The sequence below is a fragment of the Grampus griseus genome (genome assembly GCF_964374135.1).
Source record: "Grampus griseus genome assembly, chromosome: 5".
Taxonomy (NCBI): domain Eukaryota; kingdom Metazoa; phylum Chordata; class Mammalia; order Artiodactyla; family Delphinidae; genus Grampus; species Grampus griseus.
In genome coordinates, this window is record NC_138998.1 from 140,125,398 (window position 1) to 140,146,121 (window position 20,724).

Here is a 20,724-nt window from a genome sequence, read left to right on the forward strand (position 1 = left end):
AGAGGAGGAAGTGGGCAGAGATTGGCCCAGACTCTGTCACCAACGGCAGGGAGCATACGTCGGGTCCGCGGAGACACCGGTTCCAGGGTCGGGGAGCTCAACCTCATCCTGCGTGTTTGTGCGTGTGTGTGAGCGTGCAAAGGTGTGTGTCTGTACACATGCACATGTGAGCATCTGATTGTGCAAGCCTGCAAGTGTTGTGAGTCTGTCTACACACACGTGTGAGTTCACACGTTTGTGTGTGTGTGAGTGTGCACATATGACTGCAGCCATGTGTGAGTGTGTGTATACATATAAGTGTGTGTATACATATAAGTGTGAGTGTGAATGTGTCTGCACACATCAGTGTGAGTTTGTGAGTGTCAATGAGTGTGTGTGTACCTTTAGGTTTAGCCCGGCACACTGCTGGCTTCCCCCAGTTCCCCAGGTCTCGGACACGGTGTAGGCAAGATGCTGGATTTTCTGCCCCAAAAGAGGGACCTTGGGGCTCTTTGCTGGATGGACCCGTGACCAGACACACCCAGACATGACGTCCTGAAGGGACATCCTTCTCCCCGCTGGTTAGAGTGGACGGTTATTTCTTCTCAAAGCATTTGCATGGAAAAGTCAAATGTGGAAAATCCCTGTGGCCGTCATGCAGAAAAAATACGCTGGAGGGAAACACCTCTCTGTGGATGAACTAGAAACAACCCGCACGCTTACCCTTTCTATGCCCGTAGGATATGAACGGGAGGGTGAGAGAGGACAGAGCTAGGAATAGGCTGCCAATTTTGAGGGTTTATTTTTTTAATTCATATGAGTTTCGATATAAAGAGAAAGCATGATGTGACAACATTTTATGGACACTTTCCAAACAGCAGGAAGCGCCCAGCTGGTGAAATGTCTTGACTTTGCTCCCCTCACTTGGAGCTGTGACCTGACAGGGAGTGGAGTGGACTGTGAAGGATGTGTGCTTCAGGGCTGAACCCCACTCATTGGCTGTGTGGCCCCTCAGACCCTCTGTTTCTTTATCTGTACAACGGGGATAAGGGACCTACTTTGCAGGGTGATTCTGAAGATGAGAAAAAATGGTGCATGCACAGGACCAATTTTGAGCTTTAAAATATAACATTATCTTTGATTCCACCTTCATATTTTATAGAAGTGCTCATATGCTATCGTAGCAAAAGCTCTAAGAGATGACAGCATACTGTAATACAGATGCATCTCCCATTTTAAATGTTCATATTTCCCTTAATTATAATACTTTTCTGATTTATTCTGTTAGAGCTAGTTAAATTTTATTTTTTTGAATATTATAGCTTTAACATGTTTTCTTTTCTTATTGACACTTTTTTTTTAACCTCCTTTACAGCAGCAGAGTTTATGAGTCAGTCCTGTAGTACTGTTATTCTATAAAGGGTACTGTCTCCCAGGAGACTTGCATTAAGCCCCTTAGCTGCGTGATTATTTCCAGCTCCTTTTTTTGTCTTCTTGTCCTGGCATCTGTGATCTAGTCATTAACCAGGCAAATGCAGCAGTTAATCATCTCAGAAATTAATCTCCCGAGAATAAAAGCCGTACTGATGTCCTTTGGGAGTTAGGCTAGAAGGACCCTCCTGGCAGAACTGTTTTTTTATTTTGAACACAAGGGAATTATCCTTCTGAAACATGTAGCCAAGGTGGATCTCTGTTACCCTACTTGAAAGTTTTCTCAGTAGAACTAATGAGACCTTCATCTAATGTTAATAATTGTGCCTAGTCTAATGTTAAAAATTGTACCAAACAATGAAAGACAGCCCAACGGAGGAATAAGGACGTGTCATCAACTAGGAAGATTTTTTTTTTTTTTTTTTTGCGGTTCGCGGGCCTCTCACTGTTGTGGCCTCTCCCGTTGCGGAGCACAGGCTCCGGACGCGCAGGCTCAGCGGCCATGGCTCACAGGCCCAGCCGCTCCGCGGCACATGGGATCTTCCCGGACCGGGGCACGAACCCGTGTCCCCTGCATCGGCAGGCGGACTCTCAACCACTGCGCCACCAGGAAAGCCCAACTAGGAAGTATTTGATACGAAATTTAAAAACCCAGTTCACACAACACACGATGGTTATGGAAATAAAACATAAATCAGCTATCATTCTGTCATCCCTCACCGTGGTGTAGTCCTCTGGTCCTTTCTGAGTTGCGCCCAATTTTACAGAATCATAGAGTTGTTGTCTTTTGGGGACAGAACTGTATGAGGTGCTGTTCTGATTTCACATGATGAGGTGCCGTGTCCACGCCGCTGAACGTCTTCATGGGGAGCACATCCGGCTGATGCTACATCCAGATGCTCTATAACAACTTACTCTCCCCTCCTCCCCCAAAGGCTCACTTCCACGCTTTGCTGGTTTAAATTCTAGCAAGTAATAAACATCTGAGACTGCAGCTTTATGGCCCTCAGACCAAGCCTCGGGAAGGGATCACTGGGTCATAGGAACGTTTTTACGGCTTTTGATCTGTTTTGTCCAATTGTGTGAAGGATGCTTTTCTGAATCTGATGCACCACTTTGATTTGCTGGTGTTTTCTGCTGCCAGTTTGGGACGATAAGGTAAGAGAATACTTTGGACTTGATGGAGGGAGTCAGATTCGGGTCTGAAATGTGTTTTCTGCGTAACAACGAGATGGGACCCAGAGATGCAGCCTGGGAGTTGGGTACTCACCTTTCCTGAAAGATGCCATCTGCCTGGAGGGAGAATGGGCTGTGACATGCAGGTGTCCCGAGGGACACTGCTGCGGCCGTGGTGGGTGTTAACGAGCAGGCATAAGGGAACGCTCCCGGCGAGCGCATCCTCTGAAGCCACTGCCACTGTCGGCGGCGCAGGGAAGGGAAGGCCCCTTTCTCTGGGTCCAGGTGGCCCAGACCCCTTTGTGCTGCCGCTCGGGAGAGGCCAGAGCCACTGCCACCGCCCGACCATGCTCAGGACCCTTGTGCCGGCGCTGCTGGCTCTGGTCACCGCCGTGGGCCTGAGCCAGGCCAGTGGCTTCACAGGTGAGGGGTCTGGGCTCTGTGCGGGGATGGCGGAGGGGTGATGGGCTCCCTGGGAGTGGGCCCCTTGAAGACGGCAGCCCTGCCGAGAGCTGGGCAGGCAGAGATGCACCTGCTTTGAGAGGCAGTGTCTGCCCCTTCTTGGCCATACCTTTTCATAACCACAAAAGAGGTGGTGGGAATGCTTCTGAATCACTTGGGGCTTGGTGGGGTTCAAGTGTGGATTCTGAGTCAGTGGGTCTGGGAGGGGCCCGGAACTCTGCATTTCTGCCTGGGGTACAGATGTTACAGGCCCGTTGGCCACGCTGAGAGTAACACATTCCTGGAGAGTCAGAATCGAACCCTCTGGAACCACAGCCCGTTAGTCTTCAACTTACAGATAAGGAGAGGGAGACCCAGAGTGGCCAGGGCCACAAAGCCGGCCGAGGGCAAGGTTTCCACCAGGGCTACCCCTGCCTTTGACCCTGGCTCAGACCTCCTTTGCCCGCCAGAGAGCGGGGATCATGAAGTGGGGCTTCCCGCTCACCTTGGGCTCTGCCAGCCCCGTTTCCTCAGCAAGTGGGGATGCAATTGGCCCACGGGGACGTGAGGGACCAAGCACATGTCCAAGGCCCTTGAGAGACATGTGTCAGCGGCTAAAAACACGTTGGATTTCTGAAGCCCCAGGTTTCAGAGAAGTGAGATTGCAAACCTTTTACATCATTTTCCTATAGAAATCCATCTTATTCCGTTGGGAATTCAAACAGAGCCATTCTGTTTCTACCATCGACTTCAGTTTTGTACTAATTTAAATACTTTTCCCCCATGGGCAGGATTCTGTGATTTTTTTTTCTAATGAATTGTGATTAAAAAAAACCCAACTTGATATTTCCTTTGGAATGACTACTATGCAAACCATACAGCTCAGTGGCAGAACGAATGGGAATGTCTGGAAGCCAGAGGAGGCCTTAGGACGCATTTCATGTGCAGGAGGACCCCGGCAGGAGCGCTAGGTGGTCCGTCAGGGCTGCACGTCTGTTTGCTCCCAGGTACCACATGCTCCGGTACAGGCATGATTTCATTTAATTCTCCTACAACCTCAGGCACAGCTATGATTCTACAGATGACAAGGCTGGGGCACCGAGAGGGCAGGAAACGTGCTTAGAATCACACGGCTGGTATTAGTGAAGCTGGTGTGACTGCAGTTCTGACCCCAGAACCCACCAGAGCATTAAGATTTTCTACCTCTGGGATTAGAACCCAGGGCCCCTGCCTCCTGTGCTCCTGAAAGGATTTGTCGAGCAGCAGGATCTGCTAAGCAGTTTCTACTGCGAGCTCGGCCAAGAAGCCAGGCCTGGGGAGGCCTTGGTGGCCTCTCACAGAATGGGAAAAACAAAACATGGAGATCCAGTGCAGTTTCACTTGGAAGGAGGAGTGTGTGCGCGTGCACGTGCGTGCACGTGTGCATGTTCTTGCAAACACATGCAAGGCGCCATCGCTCAACTAGTGACCGCGTTTCACTGTGGCGTCTTCTCCAGCCCCTCATCCCAGTCACCTCTAAGCTCTGACTTCGGAAACCGCCTTCTCCTGCCCTACCCCACCCAGCCAAGGGCCTCTTACTCCCTCCCAAAGCTTCCTGGGACCCGCCCTTTGGTGAATACAGGTCGGGTCTACTCCCAGAGGCCCTGCCACCCCAGGGGAGGCCACCACGTGGCTTGGGAGTGGGCTTGCTCTGGGGCAGTGGGCTTCAGCACCCGATTCTGCCCAGAGTAAGGCTGCAGGCTCTCCCAGCAGCCTGGGCGTGAGGGCTGGCTTGGCCCCATTTCTTCCTGGGGGTCACCGGCCCCCAAGTCTTGCTTTCTGCATGCTTGTGGGCGACCCTGAGGCCAAAGGTGGAACTCTTCAGGGGTGCTGTCCTGGGGATGGGGATGAAGATGATTTCTCCTGCCCCCTCTGAGTTTCGCCCCAGAAATCCACCTTCTCACTGAAGGGTTTACACTGCAACGTGGAGCCCCTACCCAGCGGCTGTACAGTCTCCTAAAGCTTAGAGCTCAGAGCTTGAGTATCTGAAAACGTGAATTACCTTCAAAGCGTTCATTCATCCTTCACTGACAGCCCAGGAAGGCAGCAAGTCCCACGCTGGCCGCAGACGTGGGAGGCACCCCACGGCCCTCCTGTCAGTTCCCTGGGGCTGCCTCAGCAAAGCCCCACAGACTGGGGGGCTTAGTGGTAGAGATTTATTTCTTCACAGTCTGGAGGCCAGAGGTTCAAGGTCAAGGTGTCGGCAGGGTTGGTTCCTCCTGAGGCTGGGAGGGAGAATCTGTCCCCGACACACCTCTCCGCAGCTTCTGATGGTTTGTGTTGCTGCCGATTTTCGGGACCCCTGGCTTGTAGCTGCATCACCCTGACCTACGCCTTCATCTCCTATTGCATCTCCCTGTGTGCATTCCTGTCTCTGTGTCCAAATTCTCCCTCTCATAAGGATGCCAGTCGTACTGGATCAGGGGCCACCCTACACCAATATCACCTCATCTTAACTAATTATGTCTGCAAAAACCCTTTTTCCGAGTACAGTCACATTCTGTGGTACTGAGGTTTAGAACTTCAACTTATGAATTTGGGGTGGGACATATTTCAGCCCTCACACGGTCCCTGCTCTATGAGGCAACAGAGGCTCCCCAGGCAGATGGGACACCCCAGGACCCAGTGGCAGGTGGTCCGCGACACAGGGGTCTGAGGCTGATGAAGGTAGTAGGTGATATGGGGTCTCGAGAACCAAGTGACAATCCTGATAAAGGCCATGGACATCTGTGCCCAGGAACCAGGCTCCAGGTGAGAGACACCTAGGCCAGCTGGATGTCCCACCTCGGGCACTGTGTCCTCACTCCCGCTGACCACAGCAACCGTCGGACTGAACTTTACCATCTATGAACTTCTCACATGTATTTGACTTGTGTGTTTATCTTTCATCTCATTCCAAAAAAATGGTGTCACTGCCATCGTGCCCAGCACTTAGTGGGCCTTTACGATGTATTCACCGAGGGAACCGCTGTGTATTCACGTCGCACGTGACGGCCCTTATTGCGGAAATAAGAGGTGTGCGCAGGGCTCTCCAGCCCGCAGAGTCAGAGAACACGCAGCAGAGCCCAGGACAAGAGCCCCAGGAGCTTGGTTTCTCTGTGTTCCCTTATGTGTACCGTCAGGCCCCCGGGTGCGGGGAGCCAGGGTCGGGCTGGGGTGGCATCTCCTGCTCTGTGGGGGAGGGTTGCTCAGCCAGCAGGTGTCATGCTGCATCCCTTGCGTCTATGCTACTGCATCACCTTCTCGGATACGGGCTGGTGGGCAGATCCCAAGGGGTCCGCCGTGTGCGGGTGTCTTGTTTCACCTGCTCTTGCAGAAGCAGAGGACTTGCAGAGAACCCCTCAGATTGGTTTGATTCTGGCATTTTCTCCTCTTGTTTCTCCATCCTCCTCCCTCCCTCGTAGAAAAAGGCCTCTCCCTGCTGAGCTACCAGCTGTGCAACTACAGCGTGAGCCAGCACGTCCAGAGTGTGGAGGCAGTGCACACATCCCGCCTGACCTACGTTCCCTGCGGCTGGTGGGTCCCCTGGCGGCGCTGCCCCAAGACCGTCTACCGGACCCAGTACCTGGTGGTGGAGGTTCCTAAGCGGAGGAACGTGACCGACTGCTGTGAAGGCTATGAGCAGCTGGGCCTCTACTGCGTCCTGCGTGAGTCCTGCCCCGTCTTGGGATAGTCACTGTTCACGCCCCCTGGCCCTGAACTGACTAGAACACGGGTCCTCAGCCTCCGGTGTGCCACAGGGTCACCCATAGGGCCAGTCGAAGCACGGGTCACTGGCCTCACCCCGGATTTCAGGCCCAGGGGGGCAGGGGTGAAGTACGAGTTCCCAGGTGATGGTGATGCTACCGGCCCGAGCCCCACTCTGGGAGCCTCTGTTTCGGGTGGTGGCTCTCAGACCTGGCTGCACACCGAAGTCCCCGGGGCAGCTTCAATAACGAGGACGCCTGGGTCCCCCTTCAGACACTCTGATGGACTCAGTCTGGGGCGTAGCTTGGGGGCCCTGGGATATTTCTTAAAGCTCCCCCAGCCATTCTAACAGGCAGCTGAGTTTGAGAACAGCATTGCGATCTCTTCTGTGATGGCAGCCAGCCTTGTCGTTCTAAAGGCTGTGAGACCCTAGCCTGAGCCCCAATCTCTGAAAGAGATGGAAAGGGTCCCCTAGCTGTCCAGAGCTCCCAAGGCCTCTTACTCCCTCTGCGTGGTTCAAAAGACGCTGGGGCGGCGACCAGCCATGCTGAGGCTGTCCCAGGCTCGTCTGAGGCCGGGCGGACGGGGCTGTGTGGCGTTCAGGGCTCAGCCTCTCGACACGGAGGGAACTTTCCAGAAGGCCTCTTCCGGGGGCCAGGGTGCAGGCGTGTGCTTGTGTGAATACGTAGGGGGGTGGTGGTGATCGTTTGAATCAGTTTCAGAGCTGAGATGAGTTTCTGAACAGGCAGGAGGCCTGCCTACACCCGCCCCCGTGGTGGAGGGGAAGTGGGAAGGGTGGCAATAGGGCACCCTGAGACGTGAGGCTGCCTCCTCTGAAATGCAGAGAGCACCAGCTCGCGGAGTGTGGGAGCGGCTCCCGTGACCCGTCCATCCCCGGGGTCCCGGGCAGCAGGACAGCCGCAGGCTAGGGCGTGGACACGGCACACCAGGGGCGCCAGCCCTCCAGCCCTAGGGGCTAGCAGATGTAGAGTCTTGGGTCCCTCAGACCCTGCAGACGGGCTGGACCTGCAGTTATCTTGAGTGCATCTCCCTCAGCCTCCAAAGCCCGCAGAGGACGGGGTGGTTGACGTGCACTCATGCAGCTCAGAGGGCCAGGCCCCGAGGTGACCGGACCGCTCAGTGTTGAGCAGGTCACAGGAACACGTCTCTTCTGGGAGTGTTAAAACGACACCATGGCCACCAATGCCGCCACCACCAATAAAAACCAGGAAGGGCCAGCTGGCCTCAGGTCCGCGGCTGGGTGCCTGTTGTGTATTCCCGCTGGTTCCCTGAAGGGACACTTGCGGCGACGGTGCTGGGTCTGAGGAGCCCCTTCCCATGGTGACCACGGCTCTCTGTCTGCCGTCCCTGCCTCCAAGGGCCCCATGCACAGCGGGAGCTGCCCCTGCCCTGGGAGCACGCTCTTCTGGGGCTGGGGGTCCCGGGTCGGGGAGGCCTCAGCTGGGGCACACGGCGCTTGGGTTGGAGCATCAGATCCTGGTAGAAGGAGGGGGCCCCACCCTAGCCCACCCGCCTTCCCCCGCAGAGACCACACTCTCCCCACCTGCTGTCAGTCTGTCGTGGGGCTGGTGAGGCCACAGGTTCAGAGGGCCAGAGGGGCCCCCAGGAAAGGCTGAGCCCCCCAGCCCCGCCCAGCCTGAGCAGTCACCTGTCTGTGCGGCCTGCTGCCCTCCCCCCAGGAGAGAAGGCGGGAGGCACCTGCTTCCTGGGAAGCAGGGACACAAGCTCATCTTGCTTCCCAGCGAACCAGCCTCCCGTGGGACTCAGCCCCACTTTTAAAGTGTTAGCGCCTTTAAATAGGGGCTCGCCAGGCAGGAGAGGCCCAGAACATTCTAGCTAGAGTCCCGTGGGCAGATCTGCTCTGGGGAAGCGCAGGTCATGGGGCGGCCGGTGTTTGGCGGGGGGCCAGGGTGGGAGGCGCTGGGGGCAAGGGGAGGACTCACCTTGAAGGCCCCCAGGCCCAGCAGAGGGGGCCGAATTGGGGTGGGGTGGGGTCCACAGTCCCCCCCGTGCCTTGGAAGGGTCACTCTGGAAGCAGCGTGGAGAGGACGCAGGCAGGATCCCAGAAGGAAGGAGAAGAGAGAGGAAAAGGGGCCTGTGAAAGCCAGTGGGAGATTCCTGGTCGCTACGGGACGGGAGCAGACGGGGACACAGACCTGGGGAGGCGGGTGACTTGAAGCCCTGTCGTATTTAGTTGGTGACGTTTGAGGAAGGGGCTGTGGCGCGCGTGGGAGGGGCACAGTGAGGAGGAACGTCCAGGCACACGGCCCACTGGACACCTGCTCGGGCAGGTCCCGGCTTGCTGCCTGGGCCCCGCTTGACCCTGCAGCTGCTGCGGGGCTGCCCTGTGACCGCCGGGGAGGGCATGGTGGGCTGCAGCACTTGTTCCTGCAGCTTGGGAGACCCCCAGTGAGCCTCGGTCTCCCCCACCTCCGAGCTCAGGGACACCACGTGGGCAGCTAGAAGGTGCCTGGTGGGAAGTATTTACACCACGGGCACCAGCAGCTCAGCTTTCTCCACACCTGCCTGGCTCCTCGGATCAAAGCTGGTGCAGAGGTGCCTCACGACGGCTTGGCTCTCTGGAACCAGAAGTGAGAGGTCCCTGTAAGTGATGCGCTGAGACCCACTGGTTGATTAGCACAGAGGAGCCTGGGGCCACAGCCCGGATGTGGCAGCCTGGGCACCTGGGGCGGAGAGGCAGGCAGAAGGCACTCGCCTCCGGGCCGCCCGGGGCTGGGGTTTCTCATGTCTCGGCAACCTCAGCTCAGCGGTCTCATCCCCGGCAGCAGTGAAACCTCAGCTTTCCTTTCTTCTCTCTCTTCCCACTCAACAGTCAAGAACCCAAAAAAGGGAAGAGCATTATGTGAGAAGAGAACACGTGATTTTTTTTTTCCGTCTCAATGCCTTTTTCAATTTTTTTAAGTCCCACATTTGGAAGGCCATGATATAAGTCATATATGATCTTAGTTGTGGGAAGGCCATGATAAGCCATATATGACCTTAGTTAAGTGTATTTTTACAGTACAAAAACGAATACACAAGCAACGTAGAAAATCTGGAAACAAAGAAAAGGGAAATTGCCCATAAGTCTGCCCTCCCCCCGCTCCCCCAAACAACCCCCTTCCCGCAACAATGACCACGGTTAACATTTTCTTCTAGTTTCATTCAGGGAAGACCTTTTACAGAAGGGTGGTCACCCTGCTGGAGATGTTTTGCAGCACACTTGTACCCCTTGGCAATTTATCTGGAACTCTTCCGAGCCCATAAATCGTGTTCTCCAGCGTGATTTAATGCCCACAAGGCACCGCGTCACACGGATGGGTCAGCACTGAGCAATCTGCTACCACTTAGCATCTAGTGGTTTCCAATTTCTGGTTCTTATAAATAACGCTGCGATGAGTTTCATCTGGTGCAAACACTGCTGCACAAAAGTTGGAATATTTAGTCAGGATGGATTCCTCAGAGCAGAACTGAGCATCTCAGTGGGCACTCACCACCTGCTGCGACGCCCCTGTTCCCGCATGGTCCGTCTCCTCCTCACGCCCTTCTGCACGGCAAGCCCAGGACCCCGCTGGACCCGGAGCCTACCCCAAACTTCCCTTCTCCCAGGCTGATGGCCAGGGCCCCTTTGAGGAAAGAGAATTCCGAGGAAGGGTTATTATCTGATTATTCCAGAGCGGATCCGATTCCCCAGTCCTAGAGAGTCCTGGGCTGTGACTCAGACAGAAATCTCCGCCTTATCTCATGAACCGTGACTCACCTGGGGTTGCCAGGCGCTGGGCAGTCCTGGGTCATTGTTTGTGTCGAGTTAGGGAAGGAGAGGAGGATTTTTGACTTTCTACCAAGTTGGAACCATTTACTGTTCTCTCTGGCTCTCCGTAAGCCGGCCAGCCCTGAGGGATGGAGGGAGTTTCCCAGCAGCCTCCATATTAAGACGAACTTTAACTCGAAAGCACTTCTGTTGTGATCAGGTCACTGTTTTTGGAAGCCCGTTTCTCCTGGTGGCTATTTTCCTTTCATTTAGATAAATCTCTTGGTTTAGAATAGTTTTCAATTTCCAGACAAAGATTTGCAAAGACAGTAGAGAGAGTCCCCCTTCACCCCTCTCCCAGGGTCCCCAATGTTAGCTCTTACGTTACCTGGGAGCATTTTCCCCAATAAGGACCAACGTGGGTGCATTACTGCTTAATTCTACTCCACACTTTACTTGGATTTCCCTTTTTTTCCCCCTAATGTCATTTTTCAGTCCCAGGAGCCCATGATACATTTAATCTCATGTTTCTTAACCACCAGGCAGGAGAGGCCCAGAACACTCTAGCTAGAGTCCCGTGGGCAGAGGGACTGCCAACCGAGGCGGCTCGTTTTCACAATGGGAGAGAAAGCAACGTGCTCCCGATCCTTGGCGGGTGGCCCTCCAGGGGTCTCGGCATTTCCATCCCAGCACAGCCTCTCTCGGGCTGCACCAAAGTTGTCCCTGCATGGCCGCTTCTCCAGGACGTCAGACATCGGAATAGCCACCGGGGCAACTAGGAAGTGAGGAGGGGGCCGAGGACAGCGTGGAGAGGAGAACGCGCTTGACAGTGACCGCCGAGCCCAGGCTCAGCTTCCGCGAGGAGAGAGCTGACGGGGCCCCACGCAGCTGCCTTGGGGATGTGTTCCCAGCAGGAGGGGCCGCCACCTTCTTTCTGGCTGTGGAGCACCCCGCAGAGACTCTGGAGAGCCCCAGAGGACCACCCTTAGGACCCCGGTCCCTCGGCCCTTCCTTTCCACTTGGCGACCCCACGCATCCTCCCAAGCGGCTGGCCCTCCCCAGCTCTGAGGGCGTGTTTCCAGAGCACGGCTGTCACGCCTTCGCTGACTGTCCTGGAGTTTGGGGAGCCCAGAGTGGCTCTCCTGAATGTCACGTAGGACACAGAGCTTTACGTGGACCTGGGCAGGAGGCAGATGGGTTTGAGTGACACCCAGTCGGGCCTGGAGCCCTCGTCCCCGGGTGGGTGGGCGGAGCTCACACAGGCCCTTCCTCGGATGCTGGTGTTGGGGTCTTGCCTTCCTTGTGCTCCCTCCCTGCTGCCCTCAGCCCCCGGACGCTCACGGCTGCCCAGCTTCCTGCATCCCATGCTGCCCTGAGCTCCATCCACTGCTGGGCCTGCACAGACCTGGCAGGGGGGTCGCCCTGCCGCCCCCGACGCCCAGCCACCGAGCAAGTGTCCGGCAGCATCAGCTGGCGCCCTGGCCGCCTCCCTGCAGAGAGCAGCACGCCCGCTTCCCCCGGGTTCCCGTTCTTCTCTCCCTCTCCTGTGCTTTCCTGTCCCCTGAATGTCAGCACCCTGGCTCCCGGCTAGTCCCCTAGGAGCCCCCGGATTCTCAGATAGTTCCTGCTCTTATCAGATCTCTGAAAGCTCTTTGCTTTAGAAGCCCATGCCTCCGCCAGCCCTCACCACACCTGGCTGCACATCCCCCGTCGTCTTTGCCTCCTGCAGGCTCCTGTCCGCACGTCTGCATCGTCTGCCCCGAGCTGCGTCCCACCGAGCACGTTGTGAGTGCTGGCCCTGGAGGTGTGCAGCCCACAGCCCCACTGATTGACCTCAGCGGACCTCCCGGGCATTGACCAGGGGAGGGGACAGGGCCTCGCTGCCCCCCATCTCCATGTGCGCCTCCAGAAAGCGCGCCACACTTCACATCCGCACGGCCAAATCCTGGCTCCACCCAAGGCCACTCTTCCTGCAGCTTCTCCCGGAAATGGTGCCGAGTGGATGCCCAGGCCTGAAGCCTTGGAACCATCTTGAAGCTTCTCTTTCTTTTACACCCTGTCCTGTCAGCACGTCCTGCGGGCACTTCCAGCTACAGACACTCAGGATCTGAGGCTTCCCGCTTGTTTCCACCCATCACCCTGGTCCAGCCTCCACCAGCTCTCGCCTGGACCATCACAATAGGCTCTCGACAGGCGCGGCTGCCAGAGCACAGCAGGGATTAGCAAATCAGGCCGCCCTCAGGGAGGCTGTGGACGCAGGACAGGGAAGGGAAGGGGCAGAGGCAGGGGACGATTTCACGGCATTGGCCACGGGGTCGGAAGGTGGTTTGTAAAATCCCAGGTACCTGGGGCTTTGCATACGGGGTGCGGCAGCTCCAGCCCCCAAGGGCCACCTGAGGGTCCTAGGAGGTGGGGACGCAGAGCTTGGCCGAGCAGTGAGAGTCTGGGCAGGGCACCACAGCGTCCCCTTCACCACGGACCTGCCCCAAACCCCCAGGGCACCCACCTCAACACCACGGGGGTCTTTCCGTGGTCCAGCCCACCTGCTCACCCACCGCGCCCTCACCAGCCCCGGGGACCTCCTTCTCACCTTTGGGGGTCCCAGCGCATTCCCACTTCCTGGGCCTCAAGCTACAGGCTGTCCCCCCAGTGCCTCGGCCCCTGCAGAGACCCCTGTTCAGGGTGGCCTTCCCTGCCTACCTGCCCCTGGGCCCTGCTTCTTCCCCGCAGCTCTCATTCATCTGAGCTTTTGTAGGCCTATTGGCATATTGGTCTCTGTCCAACATCTAAGTGTCCTGAGGCAGGGACTTTGCCTCGGGCCCACTGCTGGGTCACGGGTACCTTGCTTTGTATCTGGCACATAGTAGGTGCTCAATAAATATTCAATGAGTGAGTGAGTGAGCTGTCAGGACACAGAGCAGCAAGGGGGCCTCTACGGGCGTGGTAGAGAGCCCTGTACATGGACTCCTGAGGCCTAGAGGAACAGGTCACCCGGGCCCCCAGCTTCCTGGGAGAAGCTGCCCTCCTCCCAGGAAAGACGGTCAGGCTACGTTAGAGTCAGAGCAAACGGCCTCGCTGGCTGCTCTGCAGGACAGGGCGAGGCCCTGCCCAGGCCTGGCGGTGGCCCTTGAGTGGGCTGCCCTGTGCGCCTCGGAACCGCAGACAGATCCCAGTGCCAGGAGGCATCCAGACACAGCGCCACGCAGGCCATCCGGGATTCCACAGCCAATAGCACTAATCGCTGCTCGCTTGTCCCCCAGCCCTGAATCGATCTGAGGAGTTCGCATCTAGACCCGGCATCTGCCCGGCGGTGAGGCCAGAAGCGTCTACCTCGCCATGCACCCTGGATACGGACTGTCCTGGTCTTCAGAAGTGCTGCCCTTCGTCGGGGGGCCCCCGCTGCTCGGCCCCTGCCCCCCGAGGTAGGGCTGAGGCGTGATCTGGGAGAAGGTGGGGGGAGGAGTGAGTTTCTGGTAGCAGCAGCCCGGGTTTTGTGGGGAGCCTGCAGCCTGTGCACGGGCCCATTTCACTCATAAAATCGGCCACTGACCCCTCAGGGGGAGAAGTGTGCTCACAGCTGCCCTGAGGGGGTTAGACGTTCCTGGAAAAGCAGGGACCCCAGTTTCCCAAGATTGCCTGGGGAGGCCCTCAGAGCTCCCGGTGAGCTTGCTGGGAGCTGAGCTGTGTCAGAGCTGGGAGGTTTAGGACTGTCTGCTTGTGCAGCCCCACGGGGACCCGAAATCCTTCCCAGACCCCCGTCTGGCAAGTCAGTGCAGGCCCCCAGGAGAAGAGGTGGTCAAGGTTCAGAACCAGGGAAACACATATAAACTGTATATATATATAACGTGCAATATACAATATATGATAAAACATGAAGTATTAGTATAATATGTATCTTATTAGCATAGTATAAAGTAATAGTATACATAATGTAAATATTATGTTACATATAATATATAATGATACTATTATACTGTATACATTATAGTATATATGTCATAAGTAATATACGTCATGTTATCTAATATACCTTGTGTACAATAGTACATTCTACGGTATAAATGGGACCATAGATAACATAAGAGAAGCGGGGCAGGGGGTCGGAAGCGTGCCACCCCATTCCCCAGGGGCCTCCTGTGGCCCCAGCCCGTCCTGGGCCTGAGGCTCATCCCTGTGCCCTCGGGCAGCTCCAGAGGGGAAGCTGGCGAGTTTCTGGTACAACGTGACCGTCCTGGTGAAGATGGACTTCACGGAGCTCCAGCAGGCGGACCCCAGGCTGCTGGATCACATGAGGCTTCTGCACTCCATGGTAGGTGTCGGGGTGTCGGGAGGGGTTCCATAAGAGACCCCAACTGACTGACTCTGAACCAAATGTGGATTCTTACTTAAAAACAGCTTGGGGCTTCCCTGGTGGCGCAGTGGTTGAGAGCCCGCCTGCCGATGCAGGGGACACGGGTTCGTGCCCCGGGTCCGGGAAGATCCCACATGCCGCGGAGCGGCTGGGCCCGTGAGCCATGGCTGCTGAGCCTGCGCGTCCGGAGCCTGTGCTCCGCAACGGGAGAGGCCACAACAGTGGGAGGCCCGCGTACCACAAAAAAAAAAAAAAAAAAAAAAAAAAACAGCTTGAAAGAGATACGATTTTTGTGCAATAAAATGCCCTCTCGGAGGGTGCAGTTTGGTGTGTTTTGAGGTACGTGGCGTGCAAGCCCTACCCTATCACGACGTGAAGCAGGAAACTCCTCCTCTTTTCAGGGTCTGTTGCTTAAGGCCCGGGTGCAGCCTTCCCAGGCCCCAGAGCTGTGCCCTTGAGCACCCCTCTCACGCATCCCGAGTTCTGGCTCCCGCTTTAGGGAAGTCCCAGGAGTTCTGGAAGGTGCTGAGATGGGGACCTCTAGACTGGGCTCCTCTGCCTTGGCACTGTCGACGTTTGGGGCTGCATGGCTCTGTCATGGGGCTGCCTGTTCCCACAGGGTTTCGCAGCAGGCCTGGCTCTACCCAAAAGAGGCCAGAAACGTGCCCGGCTGTTACAACCAAAACTGTCTCTAGATGTGGCCACAGGCCCCCTGAGGGGCAAGGCCCACACCCCACCCCCGGGAGGGAGCCCCAGCCTAGACACAGCTCATGCTTGCTGACGCCTCAGCAGCGCCTTGCAACCAGCAGGACGTCTTCACGCTCTGGAAGTCGCCCCACCCCCGCCCAGGTCCTGGGAGCCCAGTTGGGGGCAGGCACTGCTCACCACCACCTGACGGTGCCTGCCCAGGGTGGTGGTCTGACCTCAGGACCCGCTTCCCAGGTGAGTGCCCTGCAGTCACCCCACGCTGGGAAGGGCCCTGCATTTGTATAATGCTCTGCTATTGCCTCTTGAAATGCTTAATAGTTTTTGAACAAGGGGCTGCACGTTTCCTTCCGCACTGGACCCCTCACGCTGTGTGCCTGGTCCTTCCTGACTGTCAGGTCCCGTAGATGTGGCCCCTGGGTCATGAAATCAGACCAGAGTTGGCCGGGGTGAGCCCAAAACAGATGGCATACACCCTCACCTTGCTCTGGGCTGTCCAGTAAAACGGCTTGAGAGGTACTCCCAAAGGTCACCTTGACCCAGAAGCCTCTTTAACTGTCCCAGCTAGAAGAGATTTTTGTCTTTTCTTAGCTGGGGATGCCTAGTTGGCCAGTAAGAACATGGCTCTGGAGCCAGACTGCATGGATCCAAATCCCAATACTGTCACTCATCAGCTGTGTGACCTTGCTCAAGTTACTTAACCTCTCTGTGCCTTAGATACCTACTCTATTAAACAGGAATAATCATAAGCCTACATGAGACAGTGGCTGTGAGGTTTAGACAGTACATTAAAAGGCTTAAAACGATGCTGATCCACGTAGGTTCTGAGCTGCTGTGATTGTTGGTTTTTGAATGTTATTGTTCTCGTCACCCTTTGCCTCTTCGTGTGTGAAGGTTTTGTTCCTGCCCTCAGGAGAGCCTGTCCACATGGGCTCCTGACTGCAGCAGGTGCTGGGCGCCCTAACTGAGGGGTTTGCACGAGGCCAGTGTTGACTTCCTGATCTGCCTCCCCCTGTGAAGGGTTTCAAGTCTGCTGAGGAGGGCGCGGGCTCCAGGGCCCCCAAACACCTTTCTGGTTTCCGGGGGAGACTTGTGGCTTTGTTGGCAAAGCCTGCTTCGGTGATGCCCTTCTGCCTGGTAGTCACGCTGTTTGCCTGTCTTCCCAAGGCAAACATCAATGCTACCTTGAGATTTCGGGATATTAGACTGGAACAAAAAGAATTCATATGAAATGAGAAAAGGGATCATTCAATTTCAGAAAATATCAGATGTGGTTTGACGTCCAGTTCCCCAATTCCAGACCTGATTCTCTGTTGTCAGCTGCAAGGGCGGGGACCGGTGGGGGGACCCTGGTTGACCGGTGTCTCTTCCTGGGGCTGCGGTAGCAGACCACACAGCAGAGGTCCGCTCCAGGCGTCTCCTTAGCTTCTCCCTGTGTCCTCACATTGTTTCCTCTGCCAGTGTCTGTCTGTGTCCAAACGTCTTCTTTGTGGAAGGACACCAGTCATCTTGGACCAAGGCCCACCCTAATGAGCTCATCTTAACTAACTACATCTGCAACGGCCCTATCTCCAAATAAGGTCACATTCTGAGGTTCTGGGGGATTAGGACTCCAACATGGGGATTTTTTTTTGGGAGGGGGACACAATTCAACCCCAAAGTATTTATAATCTGGTTTGCGGGACTTTATTGGAATGACAACAGAAATAAAAATATTGGAGAGAGTTTTTTGCTGCACAGGAGAATGGTGTGTGTGTGGTGTGTGTGTGTGTGTGTGTGTGTGTGTGTTGTGTGTGTGTTTGTGCAGTTAATTTTAACGTCCCTAGGCCTCTGTCTCCCTGTCTGTCCGATGGGCGCGTCCTTCCACCACCTGATGCTCTGACTCTGGTTTCACAGGTCACCAGTGCCCTGCAGCCACTGGACACCGCTGTCCACCACTTGCACTCGGCCGGGGGGGACACCTCGATCACGGTGTCCCGGCTGCTGCTGGGTCTGCCGCAGCCGGAGCCTGTGGCCCGCGTCTCCGCGGCGCTGGAGGGCGTGGTGAAACGCATCTATGAAGTGATTGACATCCGGGTGCAAGGTACGGCTTCCCTTTGTTGTCCCCTTGGGGGCGGGGGCCGCCGGAGTGGGAGAATCATCCAGTGGGTGAGGGGCGGTCAGACCCACCTTTAGCTCATCCCAGCCCAGAGTTTAAACTCCAAGTTCCGAAGCCGAGATTTTGAGAACTCGTTCTGTGCTAGCATCCCCTTCCCCTCCCCTCCTTCCGGCCTCCTCCTAAGCCTCTCACGTCCAGTTTCTCCTTCCATCCAGGTGGAGGCTGGAGAACAAATCCTAGAACAGCACACAAATAACCCATTTGCTCAGTTCTCGGGTTCCCAAATTTCCTTGTGGCCTCTTTCCCACCCTCGCTAAGGACATCCTTACATCTCGAAGGCTCTTAAAGCAGAGTTGGCACAAATCTGAGTTTGGTGCAGCAGATAGATGTGTTTCTGGAAGAAATTACCTGGCTTTTTTCTTTTCTTTTTTTTTTTCTGTCCATGTCAGGGTTTGGCAAACTTTCTGAAGAAGGCCAGATAGTAAATATTTTTGGCTGTGGGCCACATGGCCTGTTTCAACAGCTCAGCTTTGCAAAGTGGCATGAAAGTAACCTTGGACAGTCCGTGAGCAGACGGCTGGGCTCCAACAGCACTTTCCTTCCCGCTACAGAAGGCAGCTGGAGTTTGCTGCACCCTTAGGAGGATGGCCGCTCTCGTGAGGCAGCTCTTTCTATGCCGCTGAAGGTCACACAGAAAGACGCCAGGGTCTGGAGCCCAGGGAAAGCTCTAGTGATGGCCTTCCCTTCAACTCTGCAAATGTTCTTGAAAACCAAACCGAGCAGCGCCCTTAAACCAAGTGCTTGTCTCGTCCGTTCTGACAGGTTTCCGTCCGGAGACCCTAGAAACTCCCCAGCAGGTGAACCAGGAGGGGTTAGCTCACGAGGCAGCGAGAGAGAAGGCACGCGGCAGGGCCCGCGGGCGCGTCCTCGGGAGGGTGTCAGAGAGACTCCGTTATGGGGTGCGGCTCTGATTGGGTGGCTGAGGAGAGGGAGGGGTAAGGGAGTGGGGCTTGTTCTAGGTTGGATGCTGTCAGAAAGCAGAGGCAGTTCTGTGATTGGGTATTTCAATCAATCTCATCCGCGGGGAGGGGAAACCAGCATGAAGACGAGCTAGGGTTAGTAAAGAACGAACAGCCCCTCACTGCGGCCAAGAGAGCGGTTGGTGCTCGGTGGGTGACGGTGGCCTTTTTTTTCCGTCTGGCTTAGATAAAAGGGTGATATGGCCTTGCTCGGTCCTGGCGGCAGAGAAGCCTGGCTTCCGACAGGAGAGGGCCAGGCCCTTCTGCAGGTCAAGGGCTGCTCTGCCCTATTTCTCCATCCATACACTGCCGTCCACAGGATAGATGCTTGGGAAGGATGTCTGGACCTCGTGATTTCAGACTCAACACAGCCCCAAAGTGATCTGCTCGGGCCACAGCGCCCACCCAAGCACATGGAGCTGTGCCTTGAGCCGTGGGCCAGCTGCTCCGGTGAAGAGGGTTGTGACCGATGGGGCCTCTGAGGCAGGGCATCAAGAGGCCCCTGGGGACCGCAGCCCAGACCACTTCCTCAGCTCGTGTGATACACATCTAGAGGTTAATGGGAAGGACCGATGGCCCTGATGAGTATTCTCACCTGTTCTCCTTTCCCACAGACGTAGGTGAATGTTCCTATGACGAACTCAACGCCTGCGCTGGGAGGGGACGGTGTCTAAACATGGAGGGCTTGTACCAGTGCCTCGGTCACCCGGAGTCGCCCAGCTCGTCCCCCCAGAAGCTGGATGGCAGCTGTGAAGGTGAGCGACCGGGCTCTCCAGGTGGGGAAGGAAGGCCTTAAGGAAGCCTCAGTTGAGATGCAGACACACCTTATCCCCTTTGGCCTCTAGAGTTCTCTCTTCTTTCTGGAACCCGATTTATGGCTTTAACAACATTGTTACGGGAGTGCAAGGATAAGTCGCTCCCAGTCTCAGCACCGTGGCCAATTGTTTTTATTTTCTCCTGTTTCCTTCCAGTTTTTTTGTTTTTGACCTTATTTAAATCCTGCCACATATTCAATTTTGTATCTTGCTTTCTTCACTTCCCATTATGTCATGTAAAGGTTTCCAAGAAGCAACCTTGTCTTCATAATTACGATTTTCAATGCTCGAGTAACAGTGGTATGCTATAGCAGGGATGCAATGCTCTTAGCTATTTCCCTCGTGGGGGACTTGTATGTCACCTCCAACATTCCTCTCTGAACACTACAACTTTCGCTAGCATTGTGAAGTGGTTGGGGAGAATCTTGTTATAACTGAGTTGGAATAAATTAGTGATTTAATCCTCATGTTCTTTTCCCTTTAAGGGGAGAGGGGTGATTGAGTGGTGGCTATTCCTAGGGTCTCTGGAGTTTTAAAAATGCACCTACCAGCCCCACCTCTGCAGCCAGACTCACCTGTCCTGTGCCCTGGGGGCTTTGTCCGATTAGAACTGTGCATCTCCTCTGTGCACGATGTACCCACAAAACTTTGCACAGAATCCCAGCAGCCCGTCCTAGATCTCCTGCGCTGTGGCCTCAGGGGGGAGCAACCCGACCCGCCATGTGAACAGAAGTTTGGAATATACAGTTATTGACAATACTCTGCTCGGTTATCTGAGAAGACATCAGACTCTGTTCACAGGCAGGAGTGCTGCCAAACTGCCACGCTGACAGCTCAACATAAACAGGGAAAGCGCACCACCCCGACCTCAGTTCCAACAGGGCAGAAAAGACAAAGCCGGTGTCTCCCGATCAGAAAGTTAGAGCGAATTCCAATCGCATATGGTGAAGGGAAACAGCACATGTTTTAAATTTAGAAGCTAATATAATAAATGAGCTATCTGCTGGAACGGGTTAGAGGTACAGACCCGTGGAAAATACAGCGCAAATTTCAGATGCTTTTCTTGTGAAATTAGTCACCCAGTTAATGACACACAGGGCAGCTGGATTCTTGCACAAGAAAACCCCTAAGAAATATTGCCGGGTTTGCACTTCATGTTCCAGGAACACGTTCTGCTTTCAGGATGGAGTGGAACTGTATTCAAGGGTCAT

At 55.4% G+C, this 20,724-nt stretch overlaps 1 protein-coding gene across 1 annotated transcript in view; it reads left to right on the forward strand.

Annotated features, from left to right (window-relative positions):
* Positions 1-2,933: 2,933 nt before the first annotated feature.
* The window catches only part of UMODL1 (uromodulin like 1), a gene marked incomplete at both ends in the record, with an annotated part of 61,021 nt that continues 43,230 nt past the window's right edge, over positions 2,934-20,724 (forward strand). The window contains 6 exons of the mRNA XM_082655360.1: positions 2,934-3,009; positions 6,471-6,713; positions 13,786-13,947; positions 14,713-14,834; positions 17,478-17,664; positions 19,313-19,453. Of these exons, the coding sequence (XP_082511486.1) occupies positions 2,934-3,009; positions 6,471-6,713; positions 13,786-13,947; positions 14,713-14,834; positions 17,478-17,664; positions 19,313-19,453 (931 nt within the window). The remainder of the gene's footprint in view (positions 3,010-6,470; positions 6,714-13,785; positions 13,948-14,712; positions 14,835-17,477; positions 17,665-19,312; positions 19,454-20,724) is intronic.